Source organism: Octopus bimaculoides, chromosome 9 (assembly GCF_001194135.2).
Source record: "Octopus bimaculoides isolate UCB-OBI-ISO-001 chromosome 9, ASM119413v2, whole genome shotgun sequence".
NCBI classification, from domain to species: domain Eukaryota; kingdom Metazoa; phylum Mollusca; class Cephalopoda; order Octopoda; family Octopodidae; genus Octopus; species Octopus bimaculoides.
Genome location: NC_068989.1, coordinates 29,836,456 through 29,849,180, shown reverse-complemented (window position 1 = coordinate 29,849,180; position 12,725 = coordinate 29,836,456). Strand labels below are relative to the sequence as shown.

At 34.7% G+C, this 12,725-nt stretch overlaps 1 protein-coding gene across 8 annotated transcripts in view; it reads left to right on the top strand.

The window, feature by feature from the left end:
- The window catches only part of LOC106883292 (ankyrin repeat and zinc finger domain-containing protein 1), a 98,312-nt gene that overhangs the window by 41,711 nt on the left and 43,876 nt on the right, over positions 1 to 12,725 (top strand). For all 8 annotated transcript variants that reach the window (XM_052970529.1, XM_052970530.1, XM_052970527.1 and 5 more), the window contains 5 exons: positions 925 to 1,072; positions 6,617 to 6,839; positions 7,677 to 7,901; positions 8,169 to 8,339; positions 8,876 to 9,431. In XM_052970529.1, coding sequence (XP_052826489.1) covers positions 925 to 1,072; positions 6,617 to 6,839; positions 7,677 to 7,901; positions 8,169 to 8,339; positions 8,876 to 9,431 — 1,323 coding nt within the window. The remainder of the gene's footprint in view (positions 1 to 924; positions 1,073 to 6,616; positions 6,840 to 7,676; positions 7,902 to 8,168; positions 8,340 to 8,875; positions 9,432 to 12,725) is intronic.

Genomic DNA, 12,725 nt, shown 5'->3' with positions numbered 1-12,725 from the left:
TATACATGATAAAACGCTGGGTGAGCGTTTATCATGTGCACGTATGTTGAAGATATAGATTATAGATTTTTGACCGTTACACATAAAAAAAATACAGTTTCATTAATATACAGAAATAAATTCAACAAGTTGAAAGAAACAAGCAGTAAAAGGAATTAAGTTTCTACATTAATTTATTATATACATATTTTTACATTTATAGAAATTTAGAAACAAAGCATTTCATCGTAGAGAATTTACGACTTAAATTTATTATTAACTAGTTTCTCATTCTAACTAGTAAGGTTTCACGACAATTCAATATTGTCGGATTTGAGTATACTCAAAAGGGTGAGTGTCGTGGACTTGAATAACATCCAACGATCACTGGCGATTTTGCCGAAAATCAGGGTTTTTATAACTACTCATACACGAATCATAGAACCGTAACCCCGTGAAAGATTTCTTCAACGAAGTTCATAATTTGCATATGGGCAGTAATTTTTAACCAATGAGAAATCAATAATTTCTCCGACCTGTTATAACACATAAAAACAGCATTCAAAGATGGGCTGTCTACTTGATTGTAAACTCATCCCTCTGAAAAAATACCTCACCCTCTTTTTCTTTCTTTCTTACATGGTTTGTGTATTCAATATGTTTTGGAATTTAAAATCTCATATTTGCCTTGTTCAGAATAATTTTAAAGTTAAACCTAAGCTTGAAAATTATATACATCATTTATCTAACTAACTTATTATCGCTGAAAGCTTTATCCACTAGATTATTTTAGATTCAGTTTTAATATATACTCTTATTCAAAAATGAAGTATCTGACTATCTAACTCTAACACTGCATACACATCGTAATATTAAGTTCATTAATTTAAATTATAAATTGTATTTATGTTTCTACTTGTCAAACATTTTCTTGTATTTACTCAGTGGCAAGGTAATCATGCACAAGACATTTCATCGTTACACTGTTCGAGCCAAACAGGGCAAATCCCAAGGATCCAGAGATGGACGTGGTAATGCCCCTCGCTCTGCAGGGGCATCCCTCCGCCGGCACAATGAGTCTGCATTAAACCAGGTAATTACTACCTCCGCCTTAGCGAAGGCAGAGTTATTGTTTTCAGTTACGTTTGTTTGTTTGTTTGTCTGTGGACATGATATTTCAAGAACTGTTGGATGGATTCGGATGAATCTTTCAGAGATGTTTGGCCTCATGACTGGCATGAGCTGATTAGGTTTGGGGATTGATCCAGTACCAGACAAGGATTCTGGATTATTTGTTATATTTACTTTACATGATTACTATCTTATGTTAACTTTCAGGTCTTTCTCAATTATCTCCATTTAGGCTGTAACTATTTTGAATGGTGAATTTGTTAACTTTGGGTTATATTAGATAAGGATAAACTATTTATTGCTGTTACTAAATTTTCTACAGCCACCTTCACATTCCATGGCTACCATTGGGATCGATCAGGTACCAGAGAAGGATTCTGGATTATTTTCCTTGTTTTTTTACTTAATTTTTGAGAGCAGTCGGGTTCGTTTTTAGTATTCTCGTTTGTAAGAGCAGTCAAATTTATTTCAGATATTCTTATTTTAAAAATCATCTCTGGCTAATTGTTGAGAGAGCATTGGTGTTGCCTTGGCGGAGGTTTACACTCTCTGAGTGCTCTTGTTTCTTTTACATTCCATCATGCTAAATTACCTTCATTGTCACTATCACTACAATGAGCATTTTCCTGCCCATCATTACTCTCATAACTGCCTTCACCACTACTGTCATCACCATATTTTTCATTGCCAATTCCATCACAATATAGCTCAATCTTGTCATCATTATTGCCATCCCCACCATAACCACAACCACCACTATCATCATCATCAAAATTATGAGCAAAAAAAGATGTATCTACTTGGTTGCTCACCCTGCTCAGTCATCCAAGGTAACGTGGGAGTAGAACAATGTAGTTGACAGTGCCATTAGGAAAAAGAAACAGGCATGGAAGGACTGGATCACCAGAAGGGAAGCTAGGTGACAGGTTTACTTAGCCAGAGGGGAAGCAGATAAGAAAAAATTTGCCAGTGTTCTGTGACGTGAGGACCAAAGACTTGAAGTATTTCGTATTGCAAGACAATGTGTGAGAGAGAATCGTAATGTCATGTGAGAGAAATGTATTCGCATGGATGATAGCTCACTTGCATTTAGTGATGCTGCAAAGAAAGAGACTTGGAGATGCCACTAAGAAAGTTTGGTAAATGAAGAGAATGAATGATAGAAAGAGAGTCTGCCGAATGTCAACCCAACACAGGGACCAGCTATCTGAATTGGTAGATAAAGCAATTAAGGGTATGAAGACAGGTAAAACCCCTTGCCCATCAGGAATCACTACAGAGATGCTTAAAATATCTGGTGATGTAGATTATAGTCTAGTCACCCGTATAGTCATAGATAATACACAAAGGAGTCATACCCAATGACTGGTGTAGCAGTCAGCTGCTACAAAGGAAAAGGTGATGGATTAGATAGGAATAATTATAGAGGTATTAAATTGTTGGATCAGGTGATGAAAGTCACTGAGAGGGTCTTAGCCCATGTAATCAGGGAGAGAATTAGTTTAGACGAGATACAGTTTGAGTTTGTGCCAGGGAGAAGCACCACTAATGCTATATTTCTAGTAAGACAGCTGCAGGAGAAATTCCTGGCCAAAGATAAACCTCTGTACTTGGCTTTCGTTGACATGGTGGAAGCTTTTGACAAGGTCCCCCAATCCCTTATCTAGTGGTCAATGCAGAAACTAGGGATAGATGAGTGGTTAGTGAGGGCTATACAAGCTATGTACTGGGACACTGTCAGTAAGGTGAGGGTTGGCAACGAGTATAGTGAAGAATTCCAGCTAGGAGTAGTGGTCCACCAAGGATCAGTCCTCAGCCCCCTCTTAGTCATCATAGTCCTCCAAACAATAACAGGAATTCCAGACAAGCTACCCCTGGGAGCTCCTCTATGCTGATGACCTTGCTCTAATAGCTGAGTCACTATCAGATCTAGAGAAGTTTCAGGTGTGGAAACAAGGTCTACAATCAAAAGGCCTTAGAGTAAATCTAGCAAAAACCAAAGTCTTAATGAGTAGGAAGGCAGACAAACCACAAATCCCTTCAGGTAGATGGCCTTGCTCGATGTGTAGGCAGAAACTCTGTAAGATGTACCCAGTGTAAGCTATGGGCACATAAGAGGTGCAGCAATATCAAAGGCAGGTTAACTAGGAAGTTAGTTTTTGTATGTGGCAGATGTTCAGGTGCAATAAACATTCAAAATATGCAGAGAACAGCTTCTATTACATGCCAGGGGGAAAAACTAGAAGTAGTTGATAGTTTTCATTACCTAGGTGACCAAGTCAGTAGTGGGGATGGTTGCTCTGAGAGTGTAGCTGCTAGAATAAGAATAGCCTGGGCAAAGTTCAGAGAGCTCTTACCTCTGCTGATAACAAAGGCCTCTCACTCAGATTGAAAGGTAGACTGTATGATGCATGTGTGTGAAGAGCCATGCTTCAAAGCAGTGAAACATGGGCTGTGATTGCTGAGGACATGCGTAGGCTTGAAAGAAATTAGCTTGAATGCTCCGCTGAATGTGTAATTTCAGTGTGCATACACGACAGAGTGTAAGCTCCCTGAGAGAAAAGTTGGACCTAAGAAGCATCAGGTGTGGTGTTCAAGAAAGACGACTGCGCTGGTGTGGTCATGTGTTATGTATGGATGAGGACAGCTGTGTAAAGAAGTGCTGATCTCTAACTGTGGAAAGAACCTGTGGAAGAGGAAGACCTGGGATGAGGTAGTGAAGAATGACCTTCAAACATTGGGCTTCACAGAGGCAATGACAAGGGACCAATACCTTTGAAGATATGCTGTGTTTGAGAAAACCTAACGAGCTAAGTGAGATCGTAGCTATGGCTTATGCCAGTGTCGCATAACCGTTCCATTTAAGAGTACCCTTCAATTGTCAGGTAATGTGTTGTGCTTGAGAAAACCTATTGAGTCAAGTAAAATCGCTGTCATGGCTGATGCCAGTACTGCTGGACTGCCACCTGTGTTGGTGGCACATAAAAAGCACCATTTGCATGTGGTCGATGCCAGTGCCATCATACTGGCCCCATGCCAGTGGCACCTAAAAGGCACCATTTGAGTGTGGTCAATGCCAGTGCCACTTAACTGGCCCCCATGCCAGTGGCACATAAAAAGCACCCACTACACTCTCAGAGTGGTTGGTGTTAGGAAGGGCGTCCAGCTGTTGAAACCTTGCCAGATCAGATTGGAACATGGTGCAGCCTCCTGGCTTGTCAGTCCTCAGTCAAACTGTCCAACCATGCTAGCATGGAAAGCGGACATTAAACGACGACGATGACGATGATGATGATGATGATGACGACGACATCATATCATCATTAAAAAGGAAGGACATATTGGATAATGAAGTAAAAGATATACTATGTCTGAAAAAAAAAGATTGATTAGTCACAGCTGGAACACCTCCTGATTTATCCTCAGCTAATTTGTAGTTTAATAATATCATCATCATTAAAATTTTTAACATCTAAATTACTTTCTTCACCCTTGCTACCAACTAGTCTTTCAGTAACTTTATTGGAGCAAAATCTTGAATCTTTCTGTATTGTCTTTGTTTCTTCAAAGATTTGTACATCTACTATATTTGCCTGTTAAAGATACAAAATAATATTTAATGTAGTTAATTTGAAATTCAAAGTTAAACTTAATGTATAAGGTGATTGGTTGCATTTACAGCTTTATCTGCATTAAAATCACTTGAAATTACATTTCAGTCTCTTTTCTTTTGCAGTAAATGCATTGCTCTACAGAGCAAATCTATATTAACATATGTATATTTAGTGTACCTCTACATGTATTAACATATATATTTAAATGTAAGTATTAACAATTGTGTGGTTGATAGTTGAATACTTGATATTTCCCAATCACAGTTTCTTTGTATGCCAACAGAAAAAACTCTAAGGAATTAATAGATGATATTACCAAAATTGTAGCCATTGTGAATTGAAAGAATTATTCTTTGGCATGTTTGATGCCATTAATAATTACTATTGATGCCATCATTTCAATTATTTCATTACTCTAAATATTGTATAGTTTTGAATACAGGACTATAACTGAGTATGATTTTGATGATGGTAACTAAAAGTGGGTTACTGAGCAGGTTGAGCTGAATTAAAAAGGCCAAGACTTGCAGAATACATTGTTAAAAGCTGGATGAAGAAGAGAAAAAACAGTAATTTATTTATGATTCAGTCCTATAAATTTATCAGATTTGAATTATAAACCTGTGTCCATTTATATCTTATTTCTAAATTGCAAGATTTTAGTGCTCAACTCTGGTCTCAGTATCATAAAGGAAATAAAAAATTCCCTTTTACCCCCGCTGGATATGATACTCTTCTACCACAGGTAGTTTTTCTTTCAGAAGTTGAATGCAGCACTTTAGCCAACAAAATTCTCATGAATTCTAGTGACTGTAGCTACTTAGAGTAGTACCCAATTACAGCTAGGTGCACTCTTCCAGTGAGAGCTGCTACTGACAGGATGTGAACTGCAAACTCTTATATTGGTACTTTTTCATTTCAGTAGTATATTTTCTGTAACTACATCTTGTAGCCAAGTTGATAGCAGCAAAATCCTTTACATTACAATTAGGTTACAGATTTTTGATTTTTTAGTGGAATGGTTAACAAGGACTATATAACTATGGTTTATATTTAATGAAACTTCTGTTGCTAGGTGGCTCCAGTCATTGTTATTTGTATAGAACCATGACATCAAATTAGGCTGACATTTATCGTGGATATGCCATGCCTCATTCTGATTTGTGATCACATTGCTCACTCTACATATGGTTGATTGTGTTTATCTTTCTGTCATATTTGAGAATGATTTGTTGTAAGCTAAGTGCTAAGCTTCTATCTTATCAGTCAATTTGCTCTAAAACTTCCAATAGTTTTTAAAATTGGACTGTGTCCATAATTAAGATGCAAAGGCCATGGTTGAAGAACTTACTGATCAGTCATGAAGTTTAATTCAACATAATATACTAGATTTCATGAAAAAAAAAACTAGTGCATGTGTGCCATCCTCCAATGCCAAGAATAGCTGCATCTCATATGTAGCTCAATTTTAAATACCTTTAATCTATGCAAATAAATATACTGTCACAGGCTACACCTATGATGCAGAGATAACTTAAAAGGATTTATTGTAGGTTACTATTTGGTATTGTAGGTATAATCAGCAAAGCTCTTCAAGAAACTTGCTGAACTAAAATGAGCTGAACAAAATCTTAGTTTAAAAAGAATATAGTGTGAGTGTTGGAAAGAGAATATATTACAAAGTCTTGTGGAATTAAGTTTTTCAGTGATAAGTATACACTTAATATTAACTTGCTTTTTATTCTGTTTATGCTTCTTGATCCGAATCTCTCACAAACAGCAGTTTTTCTTTTCTTTACAGAAGTTAGCTGTTAGTGTTACATTTTTCCAAGATTTTCTATATGTATTCACTCAAACCAAATAAGTTAAATAATTATTCTATTTAATATCAGGATGTCCAAGAGCTTTTGACCAGTTGGTCTGACTATTTGATGCGGTGTGATCTGATCTTCTTGAGAGCCCCTAGCTTTAACCAGCAAATGTTCTTCAGTGGTAAAAATTCTCCCCTCAGTCGAAATGATTTTCGTATTCGAGGCATACCATTCCATACTCGGCGCCCAACGCACAATGAAACTTGCCGTGTTCATGAGATGCTAGCATCAGTTGAATGCTATGGTAGGTTAACATCTGTTTTGTTTTTATGTTTTCTTTAATCAGTCAAGCAATATTATTTATCTTAAAAAGGTATTCAGTTGTTGGCATTGCTGATCACTTTTACAAAAATTGGTCTTTTGTCTAACCAAAAGTAATCAATATGTTGGATCATTATTAGAAAGTGAGACTATTGTCCTATTAACTTCTGCTGTATTTTTCAAGCTTAACCTGTATAAGACTTATGATCATCAGCTGCTTATAATGGTAAACTATAACATAACTAGATGGACTGAACCAATGTAAGCTATGTATTTTGATAACAGATATAGTGCAATGCCTATCACAGAGTACAAACTTACTTATTTCTTGTTTAGTGTTTTTGTTTGGCAATGAAAACAATATTCTGTGATCTAGTCTATCAGCAGCACACATAAGCCAATGACCTGCTATGCATTCATTTAACTTGCTAGAAATAGCAGCCAAATTTCCTGCAAATCAATCCTACCATCTTTAAAAAAAGGAATGAATATTGACTTACAGGATTTTGTAATCCAAGATTTTATAATCCCTCAACAAAACCACTAAATATCTGAAGGCCCTGAAAATTTAAACATAGTATATTTTGAATAAATACATATATAATATATTTTCAGTAAGAAGTCTGTGGCCTAGTTCAGTTCTAGATTGTAGCTATTTCACTTAGTAACGTTTTTAATTTAATGTCTTCAAGAAAGGCATGAATGTCATAGCTATCTTTTTATCCTCCACTGAGATCAATTTGATTGTATTACTATGAAAAATTAATATGTATTTTATACGTAATCATTCTGTTCATAAAAAAAGTTTATTGTATTACAGGTAATGAGAGTGAAATGCAGGAATTTATTCCCCGATCGCCTCCTCGGCATTTTAGTACAAATACTGGTCAACTAGAAATCATCACAGATGTCTCTCAATTAAGAAATAATGTGGGCAAATTGATCTTATTTGATAAGAAAAAGAAAAACTTAAAATCAAAACTTGGCAAAAAGGCTAGTGAAGATAATGTTCAAGAAAATACATCTTCTGTCACTGTAGATGACAGTAAGTTTAATTTAGATAACATTTACAATGTATTCTGTATGCCTTAATAACCATGCATAATGTAAATAGTTATACTGAATGCTGTCATTATTATAAACAATGTTTTGAAATAGAAATAGTTTAAATATTGATATGTAATATCAGCATGTGATGCTGAATTCATTTCATTCCTCTAAAATAGCACTTACTTTTCTTCTATTTTTGTTATTGTTAGTTATACCTTATTCATGTGTATAGCTTACAAACATGATTATTTACTATTAACAGGATCATGTTCTGAAACAGAAAATGATAGTGACATTAAATTGCATTTTGTGACCGAAGAAACCAGTACATGTTATCTAAACCCTGATGAGATAAACTTTGGTCAACAGGCTGCTGTAAAATCTAACAAAATTTCTATGGATGCAAAACCTAAGCCAGCTACTAAAGGATCGAGTAAGATTCACTTTTATTACCAATTTCTAATTTTTTAATTCATTTTATTTAATATTTATGAGGTAAGCTATAGCATAACAAAATTTAAACAGATACTAGCCGTTTTTGCCAGGTATTTACTTTATATGAGATATTTAGGTGAGGAGAAAGATAGAGAGTGTGTGTATGCATGCAGATTTATATGTAGCTTTTTGAGTATGTGCAAAGTAAGAAACTATCAAGTGTTCATTTTATATCCATTCCAGCTATTGTGTCAGACAATGCACTTAATTTTACATCTAAATATTAGGTAAATGTTAATCAGCTAAACCACAGGTAAATGTTACCCGTGATAGATTAGCATCAAAAGCATAGAGATCATAATCTTCATTCATTTATTTACCATAAACCCAGAACTATGTATTGGGATAGGCAATTAGGTTTAAATATATGCTTTGTGTATGTTTTTTAATGTATGCATACATGCATCTATAAATATTGTTTTATTTTAAACAAATGTAAATTCTAACTTAATAATTTTTACTCACAAATTTCAGAGGAAAAAAATTACATCCGAAACGAACTTTATAGAGCATGCAAAACCGGGAATCTTCATGATGCCAATAAGCTAATTTCATGGCTGGCTAAGCATGCATGTGTGCCTAACTCTAAAAATAAATCTGAATCACAAAGGATATTGACTGATGAAATAGCAAAAGATACAAAAGATGTGATTGAATCTTCTGTCACTCCTGAAAATGTTCTTGATGGAAAAGTATCAAAGAATAGAACTATTCCTCTTGAAAATAGTTTCTCAGAAATAGCAAACCCATCATGTGCTACTACCACAGACACTGTAGTTCAGAGTGATAACAGTCCAAACAATGATGCTATTGATGATTATGTCAAATCATCTGACAAAGAAAATAAAACTGGAAATATAATTTGTGATGCATCTTTAAATTTAGTGATGGCTGATGATATTAAGTTTCCAGACATTTTGAATGAACAATGGGGCCGAGATAAACATACATTACTGCATGCTATTGCGCAGAATTGTCAACCAGAAATCATTTCTCCTCTCTTAGAAGCTGGTGCGAATCCTGCCATTTGGTAAGTTAAAGTTTTGGAGAATTATTAATTCTATTAAGGCTTACAAATTATGTGATACATCAAGCACTGGATTTCCAATATTTGGTAAAATGCAACTAAATGTGACATGTAGTGGACAACATTTTGATTGACATAATCTGACTATGGACTTATGACTTGTGACACTAGTGAAATATAGTACTAGTTATTAAAAACTAAACATCAGGATTACAATTGTATTTTCTAGTCCAGCACACTACTTTGGCTTCTGTTTTGAGGTTGCTGAGTCTGTTGATAGAAAACACGCTAATTGTACTGCTATTCCGTATAGTATCTGTGTATACCTAAACTCTAAATACTGAATATCCATATTCCTTATAACATTCCCTCATAGGTACTCTATGATATGTGGAACACAGAGGTAACGGAGTTAATTATCATTTACATAAAATCACAGTTATGAATAAATACCAAAGAAGGTCTCTTACTCCCATATGTGTGTGTGTGTGTATATGCATGTGTGCATATATATGTGTGTGAATATATATGACTGCATATATAAGTCTTTGTTTAGGTATGTGTGTATATATGTATGTATATATATATATATATATACACAAAAATAAGAGGAATGACCAGCAAAAGTGGACTCCTATATGCTAGAAATAGATGCCGAATCATCTAACCACGAAAAAAACATGTTCTCAGTAAAAATTTAGCGACACAACAGACTGTAAAAGGGCAAGACAAATGAAAAAATACTTTTGCTGGTCATTCCTCTTATTTTTGTATGTAATATAATTTTAATCTTCGGATTTTTTTAATATGCTAGACCACTGGTTTTAATTGATTAATATCAATTTCTACCCTCATTAATAAATTATATATATATATATATTTATATGTATCTTGCACAGCAAGATGTCCCCTCTATTAGCAGGGACAAACCCATTTCTATTTCTTCCCCTTCTTCTCACTTAACTGAGAAAGTGGCACATACTTATAATCATTCACATAAGGGAGGAGGCCTAACTGGCTCTAAACATCTTAATAAAATCAAAAAACTTAATTTATTCAACTATACTAACACTGTAACTAGATCTGATGAAAATATCTGGTTCAACCTCCCTTTCTGGAAACAAGTTAAATCCAATTTGGTCTGGCAGTTCCGTGATGCAGTGAATAGGAACTTTCCTAGGGGTTCTCACTATTACCCAATAATCAACACACATAAGGTTAGATTTGGGTTTTCTAATACTAAAAATTTGTTACAGAAAATATCTTCCCATAATTTTAGGCTTTTAGATTCATCTCTCTAGTCAGCCATCCTAATTATGATGATAATGATAGTAATGTTTATAACAATAATAATAATAATAATAATTACTCCAGTAATTTAACACACTCATATGATGGCAATAGTTATTTAGGTAAAAATATAGGTAACAAGTACAACATTAGTAAATATAACAATCACTGTAACAACATTAAGATTAGTATCTCAGAATCTAATTCTAATAAAATTAAGTTTTTAAGTGCGAATGCCAGGACCAAAAATGTGGTTTATCAATGTAAGGTAATGACTAACACAGACGTCTCGCATTATGTAGGTAGCTCCTCGACGCAGGTCTCCAGGAGAATTTCCAACCATTATTCTTCCTTTAGGGATAGGAATAAAATTAATAGTACTAGTCTAAGTAAATTAATCTGGAAACTTAAGGATTGCAATAAACAATTCTCTTTGGAATGGTCAATACTGGCTACCTCAATACCCTACAACAAGGGTAAGGATTTTTGTCCTCTTTGTAACTTGGAGCTTTTCCACATTCTGTTCTCCAAGAATTATCTAGTAAACCAGAAAACACAGAGAGCATACAGATGCCAGCATTGGAGGAAACAAACCTTCAGTTCTTATCGTTAATTTCATCCCTGTTACTAATTTTAGTTATTATTATAATTATTTATTTTTTCACCTAATGACATTCTCTCTAGTGGACGACCGCCTTACAAGTGGTATGTACAATCACCCAGCTTAGTCTTTACCTTTAAGTTTAGACAATAACAATAATAGCAATAATGATAATATTTAATTTATTTTATATTTATTATAACAATAATAGTAACAATAACAGGAATAATATCATTAAAATATTATCTTCAATAATAATTATATCTGACTCCAACGCCAGTTGTTTTTACTCTTTCCCCTTCCATAGTTGGTTCAGCAAGTCTTTCCCAGTAAAGCTACATTCGTTGAGTTTGAAGCATACTTGTAACTTTACTTACATATTTTCGTTCTTGTTCTCGTAAGCATGTTTATTATTACTATTATTATTATTATTATTTCATCACATGATAGTTTTGTACCTTGTATTACCATTTATTTAGGTTAATAACCGTATCTTAATATGATACAATGCTATGGATGTTTAATTTATTATATTTACAATCTTTGCTTAGTTTTACCTCAGTATATAAGTTTGTTTATATAGGGAGTAATATATAATGAATTCATTGGATTCTCTCCCTTCCTCCTTTTCTGGTTTTAGTTTGCCATTGTTTTCCTTTTTTTTTTTTTTGAACTTTAGATTTTGGGATTTTACTGCGGTCCATTATGCCTTCCTCTAATTTAAACTTTTAGTATAGCGTTCTTAGCCTCTCTCCCTTAGTAGCTCCCTGTAAACCAGCGTTCTTGTTTCTAACGGTCATTTACTTAGCTATATAATGTTATAACTCGTACACAACCTTAGCATTTAACGCATGTCTTGCTTTTGTATGTTGGTTCCCTGACAATGAATTTATGTGCAATTCCAGCACCTCTTACTTCTTTGGAGTAGAGTGCACATATATTTTGAAGCATATGTAGGAATTAAAGGAACTTATTGATTATACGCGTTTTGCTCCATATATATTTTGAGCATCTCTGCAGTGATTCCTGATGGGCCGGGGGCTTTCCCTGTCTTCATACTCTTAATTACTTTATTTACCATGGTACTGTCAGCTCAGATAGCTGGTCCCTCTGTTGGGTTGACATACGGCAGACTCTCTTTCTCCCATTCATTCTCTTTATTGAGCAATCTATCGTAGTGGCATCTCCAGACCTCTTTCTTTGCAGCCTCATTTAGTGCAAGCGTACCATCATCCATGCGAACACATTTCTCTCCTACGACATCACTATTCTCTCTTTGGTCCTCACGGCGCAGAACATTGGCAAATCTTTTCTTATCTGCTTCCCCTCTGGCTAAATAAACCTGTCGCCTAGCTTCCCTTCTGACAGATTGGTACAATTCCCTGCTACCACCATTCTTCCAGTCC